The sequence below is a fragment of the Oncorhynchus clarkii genome, chromosome 5 (assembly GCF_045791955.1).
Source record: "Oncorhynchus clarkii lewisi isolate Uvic-CL-2024 chromosome 5, UVic_Ocla_1.0, whole genome shotgun sequence".
Classification (NCBI taxonomy): Eukaryota; Metazoa; Chordata; class Actinopteri; order Salmoniformes; family Salmonidae; genus Oncorhynchus; species Oncorhynchus clarkii.
Genome location: NC_092151.1, coordinates 54063246 through 54084813, shown reverse-complemented (window position 1 = coordinate 54084813; position 21568 = coordinate 54063246). Strand labels below are relative to the sequence as shown.

The window sequence follows — 21568 nt, the reverse complement described above, 5'->3', positions numbered from 1 at the left end:
CCTCAGACTATTACAGTGGAGCCTATCACGGTTGCCTGAAGTTTCGGAGATGATGACAGACTTGAGTCAGTTAAAAACTTCCACAAGCACACATTGTATCAAGTCAGGCGAACATGAACTGCCTTTTCTTGACCCTGCGCAAATTGAACAGAGTTGGCTCTAAATGGACAACTATGTCTCTTTGTTTCAGGCAACGCTTTGCACACAGGCGTTGCTTCAATATCCAATTTGCAGCATGGATACAGTCCCTCTCTGTGTTGGACTGCTGGGCTAACTTACAACGACAGTGATTTATTAAGCACAACCCAAAGACAGAGTGAATGAGACGGCTGCAATCGCAGCATGCAAACAGCTTCAGGTCTTTGTTTGAGTCTGTGATACTGTGAGGTCGGGGATCATGATGACGGTGGTGGAGCATACACGGTGTCGAATGATTCAGGTCCAACAACCGATTCCACACACAGCTGGATCATTATCCTGAGATGAAAGTCATCGATTGCTGCTCCCGTGCTATTTATTCTGTACGTGGGGCTGCAGAGGTGAGGGCCTTTATGTAAAACACTTCAGGGATATGCTATTATACTGGGTTCTCAGCCAACTCCACACTGATGTGAATTAGAAAATGACTGAGAAATAGAGAGAGGAGAGCGAGAAAGGAAAAAGCGCTTGAGGCATAGGCTTATGAAAATCCCTTAGCCTGAGGATAAGCACCAAGAGGTTCAAAATGAACATTAACCACATTAAGAGGCTGGCCCTCCCTCAAGGCCCCAAAATCAATTCTTACTGTCACTTAATCAATTAAGTTAACTAAGTGATTGTTTTGGGTACTGGCTGTAACGCCACATGCAACTTTAGTCAAATTGGCAACAGACTGATATTAGAGAGTTGTTGTGCACATCATTGAAGTGTCACATTTGATTAGATGTTCAGGAGTCTTATGGCTTGAGGGGTAAAATATGTTTAGAAGCCTCTTGGACCTAGACGTGGCGCTCTGGTACCGCTTTCCGTGTGTATTGCTGTGAATTGTTAGATACTACTGCACTGTTGTAGCTAGGAACACAAGCATTTCTCTACACCCGCAATAACATCTGCTAAATACGTGTATGTGACCAATCACATATGATTTGATTTGATCACTGTATTAGGGAGAGGATTTAGTCTGAAATGCAATGTGTAGTGTTAATAACAATAAAGGAACAACATTGCATGCGTTTGTGTGTGTACTTGATTTAGCATTTAAACTGTGGTGCCTCTCCCCAAACCTACATATTACACAAGCCCCCGAAGGTGAATCGAGATTAATAAACAGGCGTCGTTTCCCGCGTCTCACCCCTAAAATCTATATAAACCCAAACCAAAGCCAGTTGAGCCTGTCACTGGTCCAGAATGAGACTCATTTCACAGGAAAACAGGGCCGCTAGTGACATGCCTGGGGACCTAGCTCCCCCCCCTCCCATCACACCCTGCTACATCAAACAAGTAGCCAAGGTCACAGTCCCCCAAACACACTGCCTGCTTGCCTATCTTTCTCTCTACTCTGGCTCTGTCTGCTGCAGGCTAGCTGTCAGAGGCTGACACTAAAATGCTAACCCTAACCCCCTGGGGGAGCCCACCCTGTGCCCTGCTACCTCTCTCCCTCCTACAGAGTGGATGTCAGTGTGGTGTCTTACGGTTTTGGAACAGGGGGCTGTTTAAATATTGCTCCTATGTTGAAGTCCACTCCAGATATGCCAGCCACAGTGCATCTGTGGTTCTGGTGGCTCAGTTGGTTGGAGCATGGTGGTTGTTAAGCCAGAGTTGTGGATTTGATTCCTGCATAGGCAGAGGATCTATTGGGGGTAATTGAGTTAAGCTGAGTGAGGACTCAGGAGTCTGATATAAGTGCAGACATTTGGGAGTTCTAGTTTGTTAAAGGAAAGGATAGACTTTTCCAGGTGTATGTGACATTAGTGAGAGCGAGAGGGAACAGTGCTGAGAGAAAGAGTGGTTGTGTATGCATGTCCTAATAAACTAAAATATAATACAGCCCTCTAGAGTGTTTAGACCGCTTTGATTTCTTCTGTGATGGATTCCAAATCCTTTATTTAGGTTGGGCCATAGCAGGGAGAGTGGGTAGTGTGATCAGCATGCTGCACCCAATGTGAGGCTCAGCGCGGTTTTATGTTAAGGCAGTTCTCACTGTGTGTGTGTGTGTGTGTGTGTGTGTGTGTGCATGCTTGCACGTTCAGTGGGGTTTACTAATATCTAATATACTAATAACACTTTGAAGCCGAAGGTCTGCCCTAAAGATCCGCTCTCTTGACCCTTGGTGTCCCAAGCTTGTGATAAGTTGGGTTTGGTGGAGGGTTATGACAGAACACAACACAGACGGACTGGGTCGATACAGTATACAGGCCAGAGAGAAGAAGATGAGCCCCAAAGAACTGCTACGGTTTTCAAATCAAATCAAGTGGAATGGTATTTGTCACGTGCACCGAATACAACTGGTGTAGACCTTACCGTGAAATGCTTACTGACACGCCCTTAACCAACAATGCAGTTTTAAGAAAAATAAGACTTAAGAAAATATTTACTAAATAACCTAAATTTTAAAAAAGGAACACAATAATGAGGCTATATACACAGGGTGTACCGGTATTGTAATATGTACATGTAGGTAGGGGTAAAGTGACTATGCATAGATAATAAACCGTGAGTAGCAGCGTAAAAAAGGGGGGGGGGGGGGGTCAATGCAAATAGTCCGGATAGGCATTTGATTAGCTGTTCACCCATCTTATGGCTTGAGGGAAGAAGCTGTTGAGGGGCCTTTGGACCTAGACTTGATGCTCCGGTACCGTTTTCTGTGCGGTAGCAGAGTGGCTGGATTCTTTGGCAATTTTTTGGGTCTTCCTCTGACACTGCCTGGTATAGAGGTCCTAGATGGCAGGAAACCTGGCCCCGGTGATGTAATGGGCCGTACGCACTACCCTCTGTAGCGCTTTGCAGGGTAGAATTATGGTAAGGGCAACGGAGAGCTTTGTACATGTCTCTGTGTGTGGAGTAAAGGTGGTCTAGAGGTTGTTATTTTTCAGCAATCTACACACAATACCCCATAATGACTAAGAGAAAACAGGTTTTTAGATTTTTTTTTGAAATGTATTAAAAATAAAAACAGAAATACCTTAATTACATAAGTATTCAGTCTCTTTGCTATGAGACTTAAAATTTAGCTCGGGTGCATCCTGTTAACCTTGATTGTCCTTGAGATGTTTCTACAACTTGATTGGAGTCCACCTGTGGTAAATTCATTTGATTGGACATGATTTGTCTTTATAAGGTCCCACAGTTGACGGTGCTTGTCAGAGTAAAAAACAAGGTGACCAAGAATCCGATGGTCACTTTGACAGAGGTCTAGAGTTCTTCTGTGGATATGGGAGACCCTTCCAGAAGGACAACCATCTCTGCAGCACTCCACCAATCAATCAATCCATCAATCAAATGTATTTATAAAGCCCTTCTAACGTCAACTGATGTCACAAAGTTCTGGACAGAAACGCAGCCTAAAACCCCAAACAGCAAGCAATGCAGATGTAGAAGCACGGTGGCTAGGAAACACTCCCTAGAAAGGCCAGAACCTAGGAAGAAACCTAGAGAGGAACCAGGCTATGAGGGGTGGCTAGTCCGCTTCTGGCTGTGCCGGGTGGAGATTATAACAGAACATGGCCAAGATGTTCAAATGTTCATAGATGACCAGCAGGGTCAAATAATAATAATCACAGTGTTTGTCTAGGGTGAAACAGGTCAGCACCTCAGGAGTAATTGTCATTCAGAGTATCTCTACCGCTCCTGTTGTCTCTAGAGAGTTGAAAACAGCATGTCTCGGACAGGTAGCACGTCCGGTGAACAGGTCAGCGTTCCATAGACGCAGGCAGAACAGTTGAAACTGGAGCAGCAGCACAACCAGGTGGACTGGGGACAGCAAGGAGTCATCAGGCCAGGTAGTCCTGAGGCATGGTCCTAGGGCTCAGGTCCTCCGAGAGAGAGCATTAGAGAGAGCATACTTAAATTCACACAGGACACCGGATAAGACAGGATAAATAGTCCAGATATAACAGACTGATCCTAGCCCCCCGACACATAAACTACTGCAGCATTAATACTGGAGGCTGAGACAGGAGGGGTCAGGAGACACTGTGGCCCTGTCCAACGATACTCCCGGACAGGGCCAAACAGGCAGGATATAACCCCACCCACTTTGCCAAAGCACAGCCCCCACACCACTAGAGGGATATCTTCAACCACCAACTTACCATCCTGAGACAAGGCAGACTATAGCCCACAAAGATCTCCCCCACGGCACAACCCAAGAGGGGGCGCTAACCCGGACAGGAAGATCACATCAGTGACTTAACCCACTCAAGTGATGCACCCCTCCTAGGGATAGCATGGAAGAGCACCAGTAAGCCAGTGACTCAGCCCCTGTAACAGAGTTTGAGGCAGAGAATCCCAGAGGGGAACCGGAGAGAGGGGAACCGGCCAGGCAGAGACAGCAAGGGTGGTTCGTTGCTTCAGTGCCTTTCCATTCACCTTCACACTCCTGGGCCAGACTACACTCAATCATAGGACTTCAATAAAATAAAGACTTAAAGGTTGAGACAGAGTCTGCGTCTCTCACATGGGTAGGCAGACCATTCCATAAAAATGGAGCTCTATAGGAGAAAGCCCTGCCTCCAGCTGTATGCTTAGAAATTCTAGGGACAGTAAGGAGGCCTGCGTCTTTTGACCGTAGCGTACGTGTAGGTATGTACCGCAGGACCAAATCGGAACGATTAGGCCTTTATGGTAGAGTGGCCGGACGGAAGCCACTCCTCAGTAAAAGGCTCATGACAGCACGCTTGGAGTTTGCCAAAAATCACCTAAAGACCCGCAGACCATGAGAAACAAGATTATCTGGTCTGATGAAACCAAGATTGAACTGGAGGAAACAACTGGAGGAAACATGGCACCATCCCTACGGTGAAGCATGGTAGGGGCAGCATCATGCTGTGGGGATGTTTTTCAGCGGCAGGGACTGGGAGACTAGTACGGATCAAGGCATTGATGAACGGAGCAAAGTGAAGAGAGATCCTTGATGAAAACCTGCTCCAGAGCACTGAGGACCTCAGACTGGGGTGAAATTTCCCCTTCCAACAGGACAACGATCCTAAGCGCACAGCCAAGACAACAAGGCAGGAGTGGCTTCGGGACAAGTCTCTGAATGTCCTTGAGTGGCCCAGCCAGAGCCCGGACTTGAACCCGATCGAACATCTCTGGAGACCTGACAGAGCTTGAGACGATCTGCAGAGAAGAATGGGAGAAACCAAAAAAGACTCAATGCTGTAATTGCTGCCAAAGGTGCTTCAACAAAGTACTGAGTAATGGGTCTGAATACTTATTTAAAAGTGATATTTCAAATGTCTAAAACCTGTTTTTGCTTTGTCAATATGTGGCATTGTGTGTAGATTGATGAATAAATAAAAAATTCGAATTTAGAATAAGGCTGAAACGTCGAGACGCCTATGGATCTGCTGAGGGCTTTGCCTCATCAAATATGAATGAAAAGAGAAGTTCTCTCAAACCTGCACGCTGTGCTTGCTTTGCTAAGCTGTTGATATTTGCAATGCGGAACGTTGAAGATTTTTTTTCCCTGCATGACACCATGCTGAAAAAAGGGTGAAAGGGGTTGAGAAACACCCGACCCTCAAAGATGAGAAACACCCGACATTCTGCAGCCAGCCACTCCGTCTAATTATGTTCATGAATGGGCAGAATGGAAAAGGCCAACTGAAAGGCGTCTCAGCTCCAACCCAGGCGCTGCACCTGCAGTGGTGGAGCCGTTTGCCTGGCCACCCTATGAAAGAAGCCTGTGTTACATAGTGGAACATGAGGACACTGGTGCCTGTGTCCGCCTGTGTTGTTGTGTCTGTGTACTGGATGTGTTTATGGGGAAAGGCTGAGAAAGTCGGAGGAGGAGGAGGGGAGAGAGATGAGAGCAAGGGGAAACAGTGCCATACTGTACTTGGGTTGACATTGACAACAGTGTATATGAGGACAACCAAAAATACAAAAGCCCAATATATATCTCCATAAAGAGGCATTTAATCAAGGAATATACTTCTGTTTTTGTGGCCTTAACTCATCCCTGAATAATGATTTTATAACAGACACAAATACAGTCAGTCTGGCATCCCTTTCTAGCCTTTTTACAAAGCCTCTTCAGCCCTATCACAGCCCTCTACCAAGGACATCCAGTCCGACCAAGGATAATGACACAATTCAGTTCAGTAAAAGGTCACATTTACAGTGATTTGAAAAGATCTTTGCCTAGTAGTTTTTTCTCTCTCCCAGTAATAAGATACATTTTAGTTTCTGCTATATCTACGTTGCTCTCACATGGAACTAGACCAAGAACTGACTGAATGAATTGTTATATTATCCAGTATCAGACAGACTATTTGCCTGGTGAATCAGTTTGGGCACGAACTCCATAAGTCTACACTATTACAACCAGCCCCATCAGGAGGGCTCCAGTAGAGGGATAACAGCATTATGTTCTCTTCCACCAAAAAACTTGAAATACAACATGATGAAAAACACCCTCAAATGATTTTCCCTGAAGCGCTGAGCTTTATCACCCCACGCCGGGCTGTTACGTTTGGAAAGGCTCCAGAACAGGCATTTTGAAGTTGCTTCCCACCACTCAGCTTACTTTAGCACTGTTTGGAATCGGCCTGACTGAAACGAAGACTGTCTAGTTGAAGCTCTCCTATAATACTCACCGGACAATTTTTTTTTTTAGGTACTCCACCCCGTTTAGGAAAATGGCTGTGGCTTGTTATATAAAGCAGGCAGACCAGCATCGAGGCATTCAGTGACTGTTCGATTGAATGTTAAAATGGGCAAAACAAGTGACCTAAGCAACTTTGAGTGTGGTATGATCGTCGAATCCAGTATCTCAGAAACGGCCGCCCTCCTGGGCTTTTCACGCACGACAGTGTCTAGGGTTTACCGAGAATGGTGCGATTAACAAAAAACATCCAGTTAGCGGCAGTCCTGTGGGCGAAAAACAGCTTGTTGATGTCAGTGGTTGAAGGAAAATCGCAAGAATCGTGCAAGCTAACAGGCAGGACACAAACAGACAAATAACGGCACAGTACAACAGTCGTGTGCAGAAATGCCTCTCGGAATGCACAACTTGTCAATCCTTGTCACAGATGGGCTATTGCAACTGACGACCACATTGGGTTCCACTCAAATCAGCTAAAAACAACAAGAAGCGGCTCCAGTGGGCACGCGATCACCAACACTGAACAATTGAGGAGTGTGAAAACATTGCCTGGAACATGACAGTGAGTGGCCTGCGCAGACCCCAGACCTCAACCCAATAGAGTATCTTTGGGATGAGATGGAACGGGCTGTTTGCAGCATGAATGTACCGCCGTCCAATCTGCAGCAACTGCATGATGCCATCGCGTCAGCATGGACCAACATCCCTGTGGAATGTCTCCAACACCTTGTAGAATTCAGGCTGTTTTGGAGGCAAAGAGGGGGGGTTATGACCCGGTACTAGATGGGTGTACTTAATAAACTGTCCGGTGAGTGTATATCTTCAAGGACATCCATTGATTAACCACTGAATGATTGGAATGTGGAATTTGAGGGGAGTGACACAACTTTGTTAAACCATCAATCTGTTATGTCACGGTCAATGATGGCAGGTCAATGCTGTGGTGTAGATTGACCCATAATCTTTAGCTTTGGCAGACAGAGGATGCAAATGGGATTGGAGTACAATGATTTGTGATATGTAATTCCATACCCAGTCTGCTCTCAATGCCCCAGAGAGTAGCTATACTGACCAGTTCATTTGCATTGGATGATGAAATCTCCATTGGATGATGAAATTCTCCTACAAAAATTGCTAACATTAGACATGAGAGATTTGCTGAGCCTTGTTATTTGCTTGGACAAATAATGGCCACTAGCCTCTGTCTAGACTACGGCATCTGGCTTCGCAAGACTAACCCCTCACTACAGCACACATCACACATACTTGCAAACTGTACATTGCATTTGTGTATATATATTGCTAACATCCTCATTCCATATTTAAACACTGTAAACACAAACCAACTACAGACACATACTACCTACAGATAACTACAGACTAGAGGTCGACCGATTAATCGGAATGGCCGATTTAATTAGGGCCGATTTCAAGTTTTCATAACAATCGGAAATCGATATTTTTGGGTGCCGATTTTTTTATTTGTATTATTTTTTTATACCTTTTATTTAACTAGGCAAATCAGTTAAGAACACATTCTTATTTTCAATGACGGCCTAGGAACGGTGGGTTAACTGCCTTGTTCAGGGGCAGAACGACAGATTTTCACCTTGTCAGCTCGAGGGATCCAGTCTGGCAACCTTAGTTAACTAGTCCAACGCAATAACGACCTGCCTCTCTCTCGTTGCACTCCACAAGGAGACTGCCTGTTACGCGAATGCAGTAATCCAAGGTAAGTTGCTAGCTAGCATTAAACTTATCTTATAAAAAACAATCAATCATAATCACTAGTTAACTACACATGGTTGATGATATTACTAGATATTATCTAGCGTGTCCTGCGTTTCATATAATCTGACTGAGCGGTGGTAGGCAGAAGCAGGCGTGTAAACATTCATTCAAACAGCACTTTCGTGCGTTTTGCCAGAAGCTCTTCGTTGTGCATCAAGCATTGCGCTGTTTATGACTTCAAGCCTATCAACTCCCGAGATGAGGCTGGTGTAACCGAAGTGAAATGGCTAACTAGTTAGCGCACGCTAATAGCATTTCAAACGTCACTCGCTCTGAGCCTTCGCTCAGCCTTGCTGGTTCGAAGCCCAGGGAGGAGCGAGGAGAGGGACGGAAGCTATACTGTTACACTGGCAATACTAAAGTGCCTATAAGAACATCCAATAGTCAAAGGTTAATGAAATACAAATGGTATAGAGGGAAATAGTCCTATAATTCCTATAATAACTATAACCTAAAACTTCTTACCTGGGAATATTGAAGACTCATGTTAAAAGGAACCACCAGCTTTCATATGTTCTCATGTTCTGAGCAAGGAACTGAAACGTTAGCTTTCTTACATGGCACATATTGCACTTTTTCTTTCTTCTCTGACACTTTGTTTTTCCATTATTTAAACCAAATTGAACATGTTCCATTATTTACTTGAGGCTAAATTGATTTTATTGATGTATTATATTAAGTTAAAATAAGTGTTCATTCAGTATTGTTGTAATTGTCATTATTACAAATAAAAAATAACAAATCGGCCAGTTTAATCGGTATCAGCGTTTTCAAAATTCATAATCGGTCGACCTCTACTACAGACAACATATTTGTCTGTGCCCTACGTGCACAACATGCACTGTCATCTCTAATTTCATACGTAAATCATATATTTATCAAAAATGTATTTAATACATTGAAATACATCTGGACATTATAAACACCTGCTCTTTCCCTGACATAGACTGACCAGGTGAATCCAGGTGAAAGCTATTATCCCTTATTGATGTTAAATCCACTTCAACCAGTGTAGATAAAGGGGAGGAGACATGTTAAAAAATGATTTTGAAGCCTTGAGACAATTGCATTTAAAAAATGTGTCTGATAAATGTATTAAATATATTTTTAGAAAAATATATGATTTGGCCAAATCTTTATATTATCTAATGTATTGTGGAAATGGATCTAAAAATAACTATATTTTAAATGTAACATAAACTAAACACACTGAGTTACTTCTTAATCTGTAAATATTTTATTTAAAACTATTCTAGAACTGAATATGGGTTGTTGATTGACTTTGGTGGGTTATTTCATCTGATTTCATAGCTGTACAGAAAATTGCTTGAGCGTTTATTGAACTGATATTCCATTTAAGTTCAATCTTACCTTCAAATAGGATGCTGCTATCATAAAGACATCAGGCAGGCACCATCAATGTGTTGGGTAGATGTTTAGGGGGTAGAACTGCTTTAACATTGCAGACAGATTGTGGCTTCTATCAATGTAATTATCGGCATCATATTATTTTTTGGTAAATATTTATTTTAATATATTTTCCTTCTTTATTATTTTACCCTAACCCTATCATCCCTCCCCTAATTTGTGTAAACTAATAGACAACAATACTTAGGCTTCTACTTCCAGCTCATACATACCATATACATTTTACAGACACATATTTTACATTAGTTATGTTTTTTGTTAAAAAAAAAAATAATTACTCTGACCCTTCAGCTTCTATTAGCCATATATTTTTCAATTGTGCTAGACAAAAGTGTTGCACCTTTCTATTCTCAAAGTTTCTACAGATTGTAAATTAAAGATGCAATGTTTTGATAAGAGTATTCTATTATTGATTGGTTGATTATGTCTTTTCAAATCCCCTAGCAGTGCTATTTGCAGAGTTAGCTAAACCTTCAGCCATTCCTGAACCTGCGACCAAAAACCATCAATGTTGGTGTGGACAGTGAAATTAGTACTTAGGTGTATTCATTGCAGATCAGCAATTTAGAATTTAAAATGATGTGCATTATCCTGAAAAAGGATTGCACCGTGTCTTAACATTTTTCTTCCACATTTAGTCCATTCCCTTCGACAAAATTTTTAGCATTGACTCACAATTCCAAGCCTTATTCACCTCTGCTTAGTGCTTACACATACAGTATGATCTTCAGGGCTGCACAGAAATTCTCCATTAACTTCAGCCTTTGGAAACAAAATGGGACAGACACATTTTATAACATTTCTTGAAGTAATTAGTTAGAATCATGACAGTCAAAGCTTAGAAAATCATGCAGTTATAAATGCTGGGGAATCAAATTTGAAATAAGTATATGTTACTTGACTGTTTATTGAACACCTTATTTAGCAAAAGTTCAATATTTACCTTCAAAAATGATGCTGCTATCTTTAGGACACCAGGCACCATCAGTTTGCACCCTCGATGTTGCTGTGCACGGGTTCAACAGAGCCAACACAATGATGTTATCTAACTGCCACAATATGCCTTGCAGGCATTTTCCACATTTTGTTGACTATAGCCCTTCGTTCATCCTGACCCCAGCAACACATCACACATCCACTACTCTCTTTGCACTGGCCAAGTCTGAGTACAGTCATCAACCAAGGCCAAGTATACTGGTGGTTCAGTGTTACTGGTGAATGTCGGGCCCGCCGGTAATGTATAATGGGTCTATAGTCAGTTTTGTGAACCAGAGTAAAGCTCAGAGGCCTTCTGAGAGGAGGAAATGCCAGGCTACTGTGGTGAGTACACTAATAAAGCCAAGCGTTCAGGATTCACAGGTTGTGCCCAATAAGCAAATCCTGGTTTAGTGTGTTTGTACTGATGAGAATCTAGTGAATTTCAGCCACTCATGTTGTTGATTAATGTTGTAAGAGTGCTCTGGAAACTTGCATTTAGGTCTGTGAGTATATGCACCCAATAGTATGGTATAGACATTGATCGCCAAGCTGGTGACCGCTTTTTACACCCTAACAAGAGGCTGATGCCCACGGCCCCCATTGGTTCCCCAGTAGAACACACTGGCGGGCCTCTACATGGACTTACTGAGTGTTCATCACTGACATAGAGAGAGAGCGATATCTCAGGCTCTCCCAAGACAATTTCCTCCTGCCCCTTGCTGTTGCGCAATCTGTCCTCTTGCCGTTGGCTTCCCTTCATCTCTGTATGAATTCCCATCCTCAATCCTCCCCTTGATACCGACCCGTCTGTTTTCACCACGATGGCTGACAAAGACCAGGGAGCACTCAGTCGCTTGAAATATTCACACACCATAGCAATATCTATGAAAAAATGTTTTCTGTCGATTTGCATTCTGCCTGGTTGCTTGAGTTCCGGTCCAACAGATAGCCAGCTCACAACCCCCGGCAGCTGGAGCTCTAATTAGCTCTGATATGAGTTAATGTGATGCAACCTGCCAGCCACCGGTTTGTAAGAACATCCACCGGGATATAAAAACAACTTAAGGCAACTAATGATGCATCACAGAAAGGTAGCAAGTTTCTATTAGTATCATACGCCTTGCGGAAGTGCTGACACAGATCCAACCAATCTCCTACTGCACAGGACCCACTTTCAATATCTACTCTGAAGCCATATACTGTAGGAATTGTCAATGGCGAATCTGTTTGGCCAATAGTCATTGCCAGTTACTCGAGCTGGCTGTGAAAGTTCTGTTGGAAGCGTCTATAGCAGGGGATTTCAAACTTTTCTTGCCCAGGGACCCCCCACACAGGCAAACCGGCAACCCAGGGACCCCCATCATGTTATCAACAACAAAAAAGTAATGTCTTGTCGTGAATGTTAATGGAAAATAAGTAATCAACATTTCAAATTAATAGATTTGGTAGACAGTGTCATTATTTTGACCTCCCCACAGTTCATTGGAAGAGGAAGTGGAAACTAACATCTAAGTCTATTAGCTAGAAAGGTATCTTTGCGGTGTAGAGAAAATGTTGCTGTTGTAAAGATAATTTCCAGCAATTCTAAACAGTTTGGCATGGAGCTGAGAGACAAGTTTGCAGTTTTAAAGCTAATTTCCTGCAAGTCTATGCATTTTGCCATGGCTAATGCTATGTTTCTCCGCTTTTGATTCCCCCCGAGTGTCTAGCTTTTATTTGATTGTAAAGCCTTGTTCTTATTGTCAGTTAGAAGTGACTCAAATCATATAAAACTAAATCATATTCAATTCAAAACTGTTCTCTTTCTTGAAGTCTGAACAGCCAAAAAGCACATGGAATCTGAAATTTTAAGCCACATTTTAAAACCACCTTCATGGGTTATTTGAAGTCGGATACAAATCTGATTCTTGGCCAATTGGATATATTTGCCCCTCAAGTGGTTTTTAGATTGTTATTTGGCATATCTTGTTGCTTGCTAGCTACTCTGTTGACAGTTTGACAAGGACATGTGGTAGCTAACTAGCTTGTTAATTGTCCACAAACAAATAGGGAATGTGCTAGAAAGCGAAGCAGCTACCTAGCTAGCTAGTTGACTGCTTTGGCTAGCCAAAAAGGACTTGTTTTGTAATTTCAGATCATTATCACACTACGATTTTGAACATTCAAAGCAACTGGGAAATGTCAATGGCAGGCATTGTTGTCACCTTAGCTTGCACGAGCATGAGCACCACCATAAATTAGCCTACACCACTGTGCACGGACCCATCGTTACCATGTCAACTAGCGTAGCCATGTCAGCAAAGGACTTTTGTCAGAACACACACATACGATTTGGTCACTTGTAAGAAAACGGATTTGAAAAGGAAAACTGATTTGAGCGTTAATAAGGCCTACAGTGTGAACGAGGCTTTACTTTTCAAAGATAGTAATGTTAACTTGACACTGAAACAGATTTTCCATTCTTTAAAATTAACACTTAGACGGCCTGCCTAAGAATTTTCTATACAAAAAAAATTAAAATGCTCCAATGACTGTAATTTCCTGGATGCAGAGACATAAAAAGGGTATCCACGAAGGTATTCTGTTGCAGCTAGTGATGGTCATAAAATAATAATGTTCCACATAAAAAATCCCCCAAAATCCCCCCCTCCCAAATAAAATCATGGGCCCCCTGCAGTACCTCGTCCGCGGATCCCAGTTTGAAAACCCCAGGTCTATACCTGGTGCAGGTGTCCTGGGTCCCATTCCAACATCTTGCACTGATTTAATGCCGAGTTTTTTTTTGTTGCTGCTTTTGCCTGAGGAAATAGATGTTGTTGCTGTCATGACCTTCACGTCTTGGAACATGGCAAGCTAAAGCATACTGCCATAGTACAGTAAATGGCATTTCACTGCATCATTGATGTCTCATATCTTTATAGCATCAATTTGCATCCGTGTCTCTATCATATCGATGTAGTTTGCCAATTAAAATAAGTAAATGTGCTGTATAAGGCGGTAACACACTAGCCTGGTCCCAGATCTGTTTGGGCTGTTTTGCAAACTCCTGTGGTCATTGTCATGCAAAACATGACCAGGCTATTAACACACATCAACTACGACTGCACCTGGTCCTGTGTCTACGTGTCCTTGGCTGAGAGATGCAGATTTATCCAAGAAAATCTCCAAGGTCCCCATCTTTTTATTTAGAATCAAAACACAACAGCAGTACAGAACAATAGGCTCCATACTCAGTGGTTTGGATTATAGTGTTTCTGTCGCAAGGGTTATGGGTTCAATTCCCTTGGATCTGATACATTCTGTACATCGCTTCGGATAAAAGCATCTGCTAAATAACTAATGACTCTTCCGAATGTTATGCTAATTAACTAATGACTCTTCCGAATGTCATCCCTGAATATCCTAACAGTGCCGCTCAGAGAATGTCTTCCACCAGAAAAGATGAACATCACAGCCATGGGATTGATCATCGACATAAGAGTGATTCCATGCGTCTTTCTCACTCTCTCTCCGTCTCAGCCAATGACATCCAGTGATTAATGAGTGCTCAGTTAGGAGGCCCAGTGCATAGTACAGTATCCATGGTGCTGGGTTCTGCCAAGTGAGCTGTATCTCTCAGAGCAGAAGCAGGTCTTCAGAGACAGGCAGATGGGAGATAAGCCCACTCATGCTGCTCTGAGAAATTACACTCTGTGTGATGATGAATGTGCTCACAGGAACCGTTCATACTGCAACTCCATGGGGGCACTAGCAAACCATATGCATTATGCATACACACACGTGTGGGCATACACGTCGACACACACACACACACAAGTTTACAGGCAACAGGCACACACGTGCGCATGCACACACACACATAACCAGATTTTTAGGAGGGCCACATGGGGTGGTGTATAGTGTGTTTAAAGTGGGACTGATAACATTTACAGGGTCAAGTGGAGATTCCTGTGCACTGACCCAGATATGCCTTCTGTGCTTCTGTGCAGTTAAATTAGATGATTTATATACCCCCAAACGCTCTGTGTGAAACACAGAACTTTCTGTTATCTGTAGCAGTGGTTCCCAAACTGTGGGGTGGGACTCCGTCCGGCTTTCAACTTACTCTTGAAAGTTGTAATAGTAGAATGCACAAGGTGCAATTTTGAAATTGGGTAATGCATCATCAGTTTTCCTCTTGTCATTGCATACCTTAGAGAGCTATTTATAACTTGTCAGAAATGTCCAGAACCACTAGCCTATGCCAGCTAATGTTTTTTAAGTCCATAGATTTTGTTGTAATCTTTGAGTCACTCAAATATCACATGAATACACATACAACATGGCAAAATGTATAGAATTACAAGACAATTAGCTTTAAAACTGCAAAATGCTCTGTTCACCCTATGACAAAATGTGTAGGATTGCAGGAAATAAGCCTTCCACCAACAAGAGGCTTGTGTACAGAGTATAAGACAGAAATAGACGTGGGATGTTCCCCCGTGCTGAATTTGGGAACCCCTGATCTATAGTAGCTTGGCATCATGTTAGCACCTCAGTACAGCTACAGAGGCTGTGTCCCAAATGGCACCCCATTCCCTACATAGTCCACTGCTTTTAACCAGAGCCCTATGGGTCCTGGTAAAAAGTGGTGCACTATATAGGGAATAGGGTGCCATTTTGGACACAGACACAGAAAGGACTTGTGAACTGGGATAGTTAGTGCCCTCCCAGGCAGTTGCATGTTATGTTTATTGCAGGACAGGACCAGACACAATGTTATGACTAATGGTACATGTGCTGTTGTTTTACTCTCTCATTGATCGCCATGAGCATTCCTGTCAGTAATGCCATGTGCAGTTATCGTATGTTTCTCGAGGACAGTTTCTGCTCTATAGTCTAAGTCTACATGCATTAACTTATCATTTGCTCTCTTACATGTCACTTGTCTGGTTATTGGAGATTTACTGTGGATGTTCCTGTTTCTAAGCCTTGTAGTTCACCAAGGGCACAGTTGTTTTGCATGTTAGAGGCTAACCATGCAATGATCTGCTTCGCTTACAGGTGAGCCACGCAAGTTTGACCCGGGCTTCAGAGGACCTATCCATAACAGGTACTGTATCCTCTGGTCTCCTCCAACTTCCCTTGCACGAAGAAGCAATAGAAACATGTTCAGTAATGCGCTTGTAAATGACTCCACGGTTGACGTTCAACAGCGTACTGATAGTTATTCCCCAAAGGTTTCTCTTTTTGATTTGCGCCAAAGATGGGCCTATCGTCTTCTTCTCAATCTGCCATAGAATTGAATTGTGCATTCTATCAAAACCACTACACATCTTATTTTATTCTTCTTCTATTATCTCCAAATAAAAATATTAACCTCATTGTTTCATAAGCTCTTTTGCACGTCACTCTATGTGTTGACGGATTGATAATTTGCCAGGCACTGTTAATGGAGAGGGAGGCTGAGTGCTGGCAGCTGTCTTCGCTACATCACACAGATCAATAGCTATTAGTCACACGATCGGCTGGCGTTAGCCCAATGACACACATTGTTAACCAGCCTGGGAGACCGGAGGAACACAAACTCGTATATCACAGGGAAGGAGCCAATTTAGGTACTTCTTTCCAACATATACCATTCATGTATAACCTGGCTACGTCCTTTCTATTTGAATGCCGTCTTTATCTAGTACATATACCAATGTCCTGTTGCTATGTCTTGTTTACATTTGTTTGGATTGTCATTGGCTCTCACTGGAGTCCGCCATCCCACAAGACAACCTCGTAAACAAGATTTCTCAATTACCAATTTAGGATGCAGCTGTGTATGTCTTATAGCCTTTCAAATTTGTGGTTTTACTCTTTACACCACTAATTTCTGCCCTGAAGCGTTTCATTACTTCATACTGTAGAATAGACATATTCAGGACCAGCTTCATATACACTGCTGGGGAAAGCATGTCCCCCCCCCCGAGCCTTTATCTCACCCTCTCCAGTTCGTTTTACTCCTACAGCTGTGGACTAAAGTGAAGACACTTTGATGTTTATCTGGCTTAGAGTTTTTTTTAAATGAGAACTGAGAGAGGACTGACTCTCCTTCGGTTGTCTTTTTTTCTCAGAAGCTCACCGCCTAAATTAAGTCTGTATCTGTGGTTATTGAACAGTCCTCTAAAAGAGTAGAGAAAATGGAGATGCATTGTAGCTCTGAATAATTCCGGCTTCCATTATGCTGCGGTACGGGTGATATATCAATCCATAAAGTACATCTGAATAATGTATGAATTGAATGATGCCATTGACTAGGGCCCGCGCGATACCAGTATCGGGATTCCCATTAGTATCGTGGCAAGGAAACAAAATGTGAAGCAGATTTCAATTCTTTAGGAAAACAGCCCTAATGTTGGAAACCAACATCATTATGTTGTCATCCAGAGTCACATTTGATTTATTTTCCAAGCTACAGCACACAATATTTTACATACAGAAGGTCTGCTTTGTTTTCATTTTTGCCTTGAAAAAAATATCCCGATATTGGTATCTTCCCGCCCTGAATAGTGGACTGCACACCTTTTAGTCAAGACACATACATGGACTGTAAAATGTGTCCTTGAGACTTCTGCAGTGAAGTTGAAAAACATTCAAAACCCCTGTGCCTTCCACTGCTATAACTATTGGCTCTCCAGACCTTGAGAAACTTTCCGGTGTGTTTCAACATGTGAGAATCCATTTTCTCTACCCCTCTCTCCCAAACTCTCTCCCTGTTAATTCCCATTGTGTGGTGGAAACAGTCGAACCAATGGTGACACACCAGAATTGCAGCCACGCTATTCTGTGGCAGCGTCGACCGGTCATCACCACCACAGCCATGGCACCAATGGCTCCCCAAGTGGAGTCAGCGTTACGAATAGAACACTCTGTCACAGAGCTTCACATGTCACTGACAGGAATGCCAGCCGGTACCCACTGCCTAACAGCACTTAGAGTAGCAGCACACATACATACCAACCCAGCAGGGGAAAGGAAATGGTTCTAGCCGACAGATTTTGGTTCAGCTATGGAGATCTAAGACTTTTAGACTATGACTGGGATTTGGCATTGGACCACATTTGCAGTTGGGCTTCGTTTGCGTCACAGAGATGAGAGAAAGATACCTAGTTTTTTTTTTGTCTCGTTTACCAGCTTCCTTTCAGCGTTCACCTGACTCAAAGGTTGTTCTGTGTTAGCTCTGTAGTGCTAGCTTTGACTTTGCCTTAATAGGTCGTCTCTGTCTAATGTAGCCTATTTGAAATGATGAGCGCTTCTTACAGTCCACTTTTCCTGTTTGTTTTTCATGAAAATACTTTTCATTCAAGTCGTACAGTTTGGTTTCATTACTTCAAAACCAGATGGGAGGTCCAGGTAGTCACAAAAATAGATGGGTGTTGGTTAAATTGTGATTTTAATGAATCGAACACATTTGGAGTGTCATTTTTTCCCCCCCTGTGAGCGAGGAGCGGTTTTTCGCGGTGCAGTTGGAAAGGACTTGGCGCACCGGAAAGCACCACTCCTTGAGCGATAAGAGGGATTCTGACTGCTCAACTCCGCTCACATACTCTGCTGAGTACCACTCTTCATATTTTCAGTATGGTGATGGCTGCGTCATATTATGGGTATGCTTTTCATTCAGCAAGGACTATGAAGTCTCTAGGCCCTGGGGGTTTGGGTAGAAGACAGTGGAGACTCACTTCACGGTGAAGAGGTGAAGAGGTGACAGAAGGTCTGCTTCAGGGTCCCACCCCCTGGATCTCATCGACTAATCACCCATGATTCCTAGCTGCCCTCTGGTCCGATACCTGACTCAACTCCTAATGGACGCTGAGAAATTCAGTCCTCACCATGGCAACCTCGACAGCTCTTGTTCCTTGTCTTTTGAATGAAATGAAAAAGTAGTCCCTCGTCTGCCTCTTTTTAATACCGTGTTTAATATCAGAGCCGGCAGTGCCTTGGGCACACCACAGGTCCACTTCACACTGTATCACACTGTCTCTACAGGAATGTTGTCGGTGTGAGAATGGAGACATTTTCTGCCTCGGCTCCCTTGGACTGGGTTTGTTTGTGAAATATGGCTTAGCCTTTAAAGTCTCAGTTCCATAGCCATCATGTTATAGACTTGTGTCATTCCTTGAGTCTATGCCATCAAATATGATTTACGGTCAGGATTTTTGTGGGTAATGGTCTTTGACAGGAGAATGCAGATCTGAACAGATGGTCCATGGGTCAGTTATTAGCTGGAGGGGATTTATGGGCAATGTAATTTGGAGAGATATCTCAAATTGGACATTCACAATTAAGTATCAGGTCTTAATGGGAAAATTGCAATCACTGATGGCCACTAGATTATCACCAGCTGATCTCTCGTTAAACCATCATTACGCTCTAAAATCACCCGCACAGCTGATGTCAATTGCAACCATCATCCGTCACCGATTTACCACTCCGTGACGTGGATTTCTGAATTGGAAAGAAATGTAGTAGGGAGAGTAATTTCTTATTATTTGGAAATCGTTATCTTAACCAAAGAAACCGTTGCAAAGTGCTTTGCTTTATAATTACATTTTAATTGTCTTTCAATGTTGTTGCATTCCATATAAAAAAGTATGTGAATTTGGCTATTTAGTGGATTCGGCTATTTGAGCACACAGCCATGCAATCTTCACAGACAAACATTGGCAGTAGAATGGCCTCACTGAAGAGCTTAGTGACTTTCAACGTGGCAATGTCATAGGATGCCACCTTTCCAACAAGTCAGTTTATCAAATTTCTGCCCTGCTAGAGCTGTCCCGGTCAACTGTAAGTGCTGTTATTGTGAAGTGGAAACGCCTAGGATGTCAGGTATGAAGGTAAGGCCCAGATGCAGACCACGTCGAATAAACAATAGTTTAATATTCCAACAGGGGCAGGCAATAGACAGGTCAAGGGTCAGTAAACCAGAGGTGGGGCAACGGTACCGGGCGGCAGGCTCTGGGTCAGGGCAAGGCAGAGGTTGGTAATCCAGAGGGGAGCAAAGGTACAGGTCAGTGGCAGGCAGAGTGGTCAGGCAGGTGGGCTCAGAGTCAGGACAGGCAAGGGTCAAAACCAGGAGGGCGAGAATAGAGAGACTGGGAAAAGCAGGCGCAGAGACACAAAACCCTGGTTGACTTGAACAAACAAGACAAACTGGCAACAGACAAACACAGGTATAAATACACAGGGGAAATGGGGAAGATGAGCGACACCTGGAGGGGGGTGGAGACAATCACAAAGACAGGTGAAACAGATCAGGGTGTGACATAGGAGCAACAATGGCTCAGCCTCGAAATGATAGGCCACGCAAGCTCACAGAACGGGACCGCCGAGTGCTGAGGCGCATAAAAATTGTCTGTCATTTGCAACACTCACTACAGAGTTCTAAACTGCCTCTAGACATCAACACCATAACCCCAGAAACCCTAGACCCACTCCAATTCGCATACCGCCACAACAGATCCACAGATGATGCAATCTCAATCGCAGTCCACACATAGGAACACCTATGTGAAAATACTGTTAATTGACTAAAGCTCAGCTTTCAACACCATAGTGGTATATTTCACTGGTCATTCCCAAAGCCAACACTTCCTTTGTCCGCCTTTCCTTCCAGTTCTCTGTTGCCAATGACTGGAACGAATTGCAAAAATCACTGAAGCTGGAGTCTTATATCTCCCTCTCTAACTTTAAGCATCAGCTGTCAGAGCTGACCTGTAATATTCGGCGCATGTGATAAATACATTTGGATTTGATTTAAAGGAATCAAGCGTTAACCTGCAGGAGCATGTTAAGTTCTGACTGTTTGTTGCAATCAAGCCCATGTAATTCAGATGAGATTGGTAATAATAGGCCCATTTTAATTCAGCAGTGAGAAATGCGTTTATTATAGGTACTGTAGTTCTGGATTTCAGCCATTTTTAACTGTGAAGAAATCAAAATCTTCACTAATGTTGAACTCAACAAGCCCCATTTTCACCAATACAACTCATTAGCATGGAATGCAAATGCAGTTGCAATTACCTACAGTATTTATGTAGGGCTATGATCATTCTGCTTAGTAGCAACAGCACTAGCAAAACATTCCTGGATAATTTGTGATGCAAAGATTGAACTGTGCAACTCCCTCAGTCTAAATCAGTTTAAGAGCCACCCTTGGTAACCTAAACGTTCTTGCATGTGTGTTTGTATGTGTATACAGCATATTTGTTTCTGTGTATTTCTCTATCTAAGTAGTTTATCCTTTTTAATATCCATTGCAATGAAATTGATATTCTATGTGCATCTGTGGCCTGAGCTCCGCAGGACCATCTGCTATTTAATCACAAAAATGGTGTTCGAAGGCTCAAAAGCAATGTGCGTATGTACTGCTCGTGGAGTCTATGGTGGCACCACACTGCATACAAAACAAGGACAAGCAGCTACCTCAAAGGAGCGCCACAGCAGACCTGCCTCTGGCCTCCACTCGACACTGGCTTTCTTCCTGGGGATGAAAGAGGAGTGTTTAAAGCACAAGGGTCTTACTTTCGGGTGTGTAGTTCC

The 21568-nt window shown here is 43.1% G+C and overlaps 1 protein-coding gene across 8 annotated transcripts in view; it reads left to right on the top strand.

Moving 5' to 3' along the window:
• Positions 1-21568, top strand: part of LOC139409005 (solute carrier family 44 member 5b) — a 53278-nt gene that overhangs the window by 8236 nt on the left and 23474 nt on the right. For all 8 annotated transcript variants that reach the window (XR_011634347.1, XR_011634348.1, XR_011634346.1 and 5 more), the window contains exon 2: positions 16046-16094. Coding sequence is in view for 4 of the 8 variants with exons in the window: in XM_071153611.1 (XP_071009712.1) it covers positions 16046-16094 (49 nt within the window). In the remaining 4 variants the exon portion in view is untranslated. The remainder of the gene's footprint in view (positions 1-16045; positions 16095-21568) is intronic.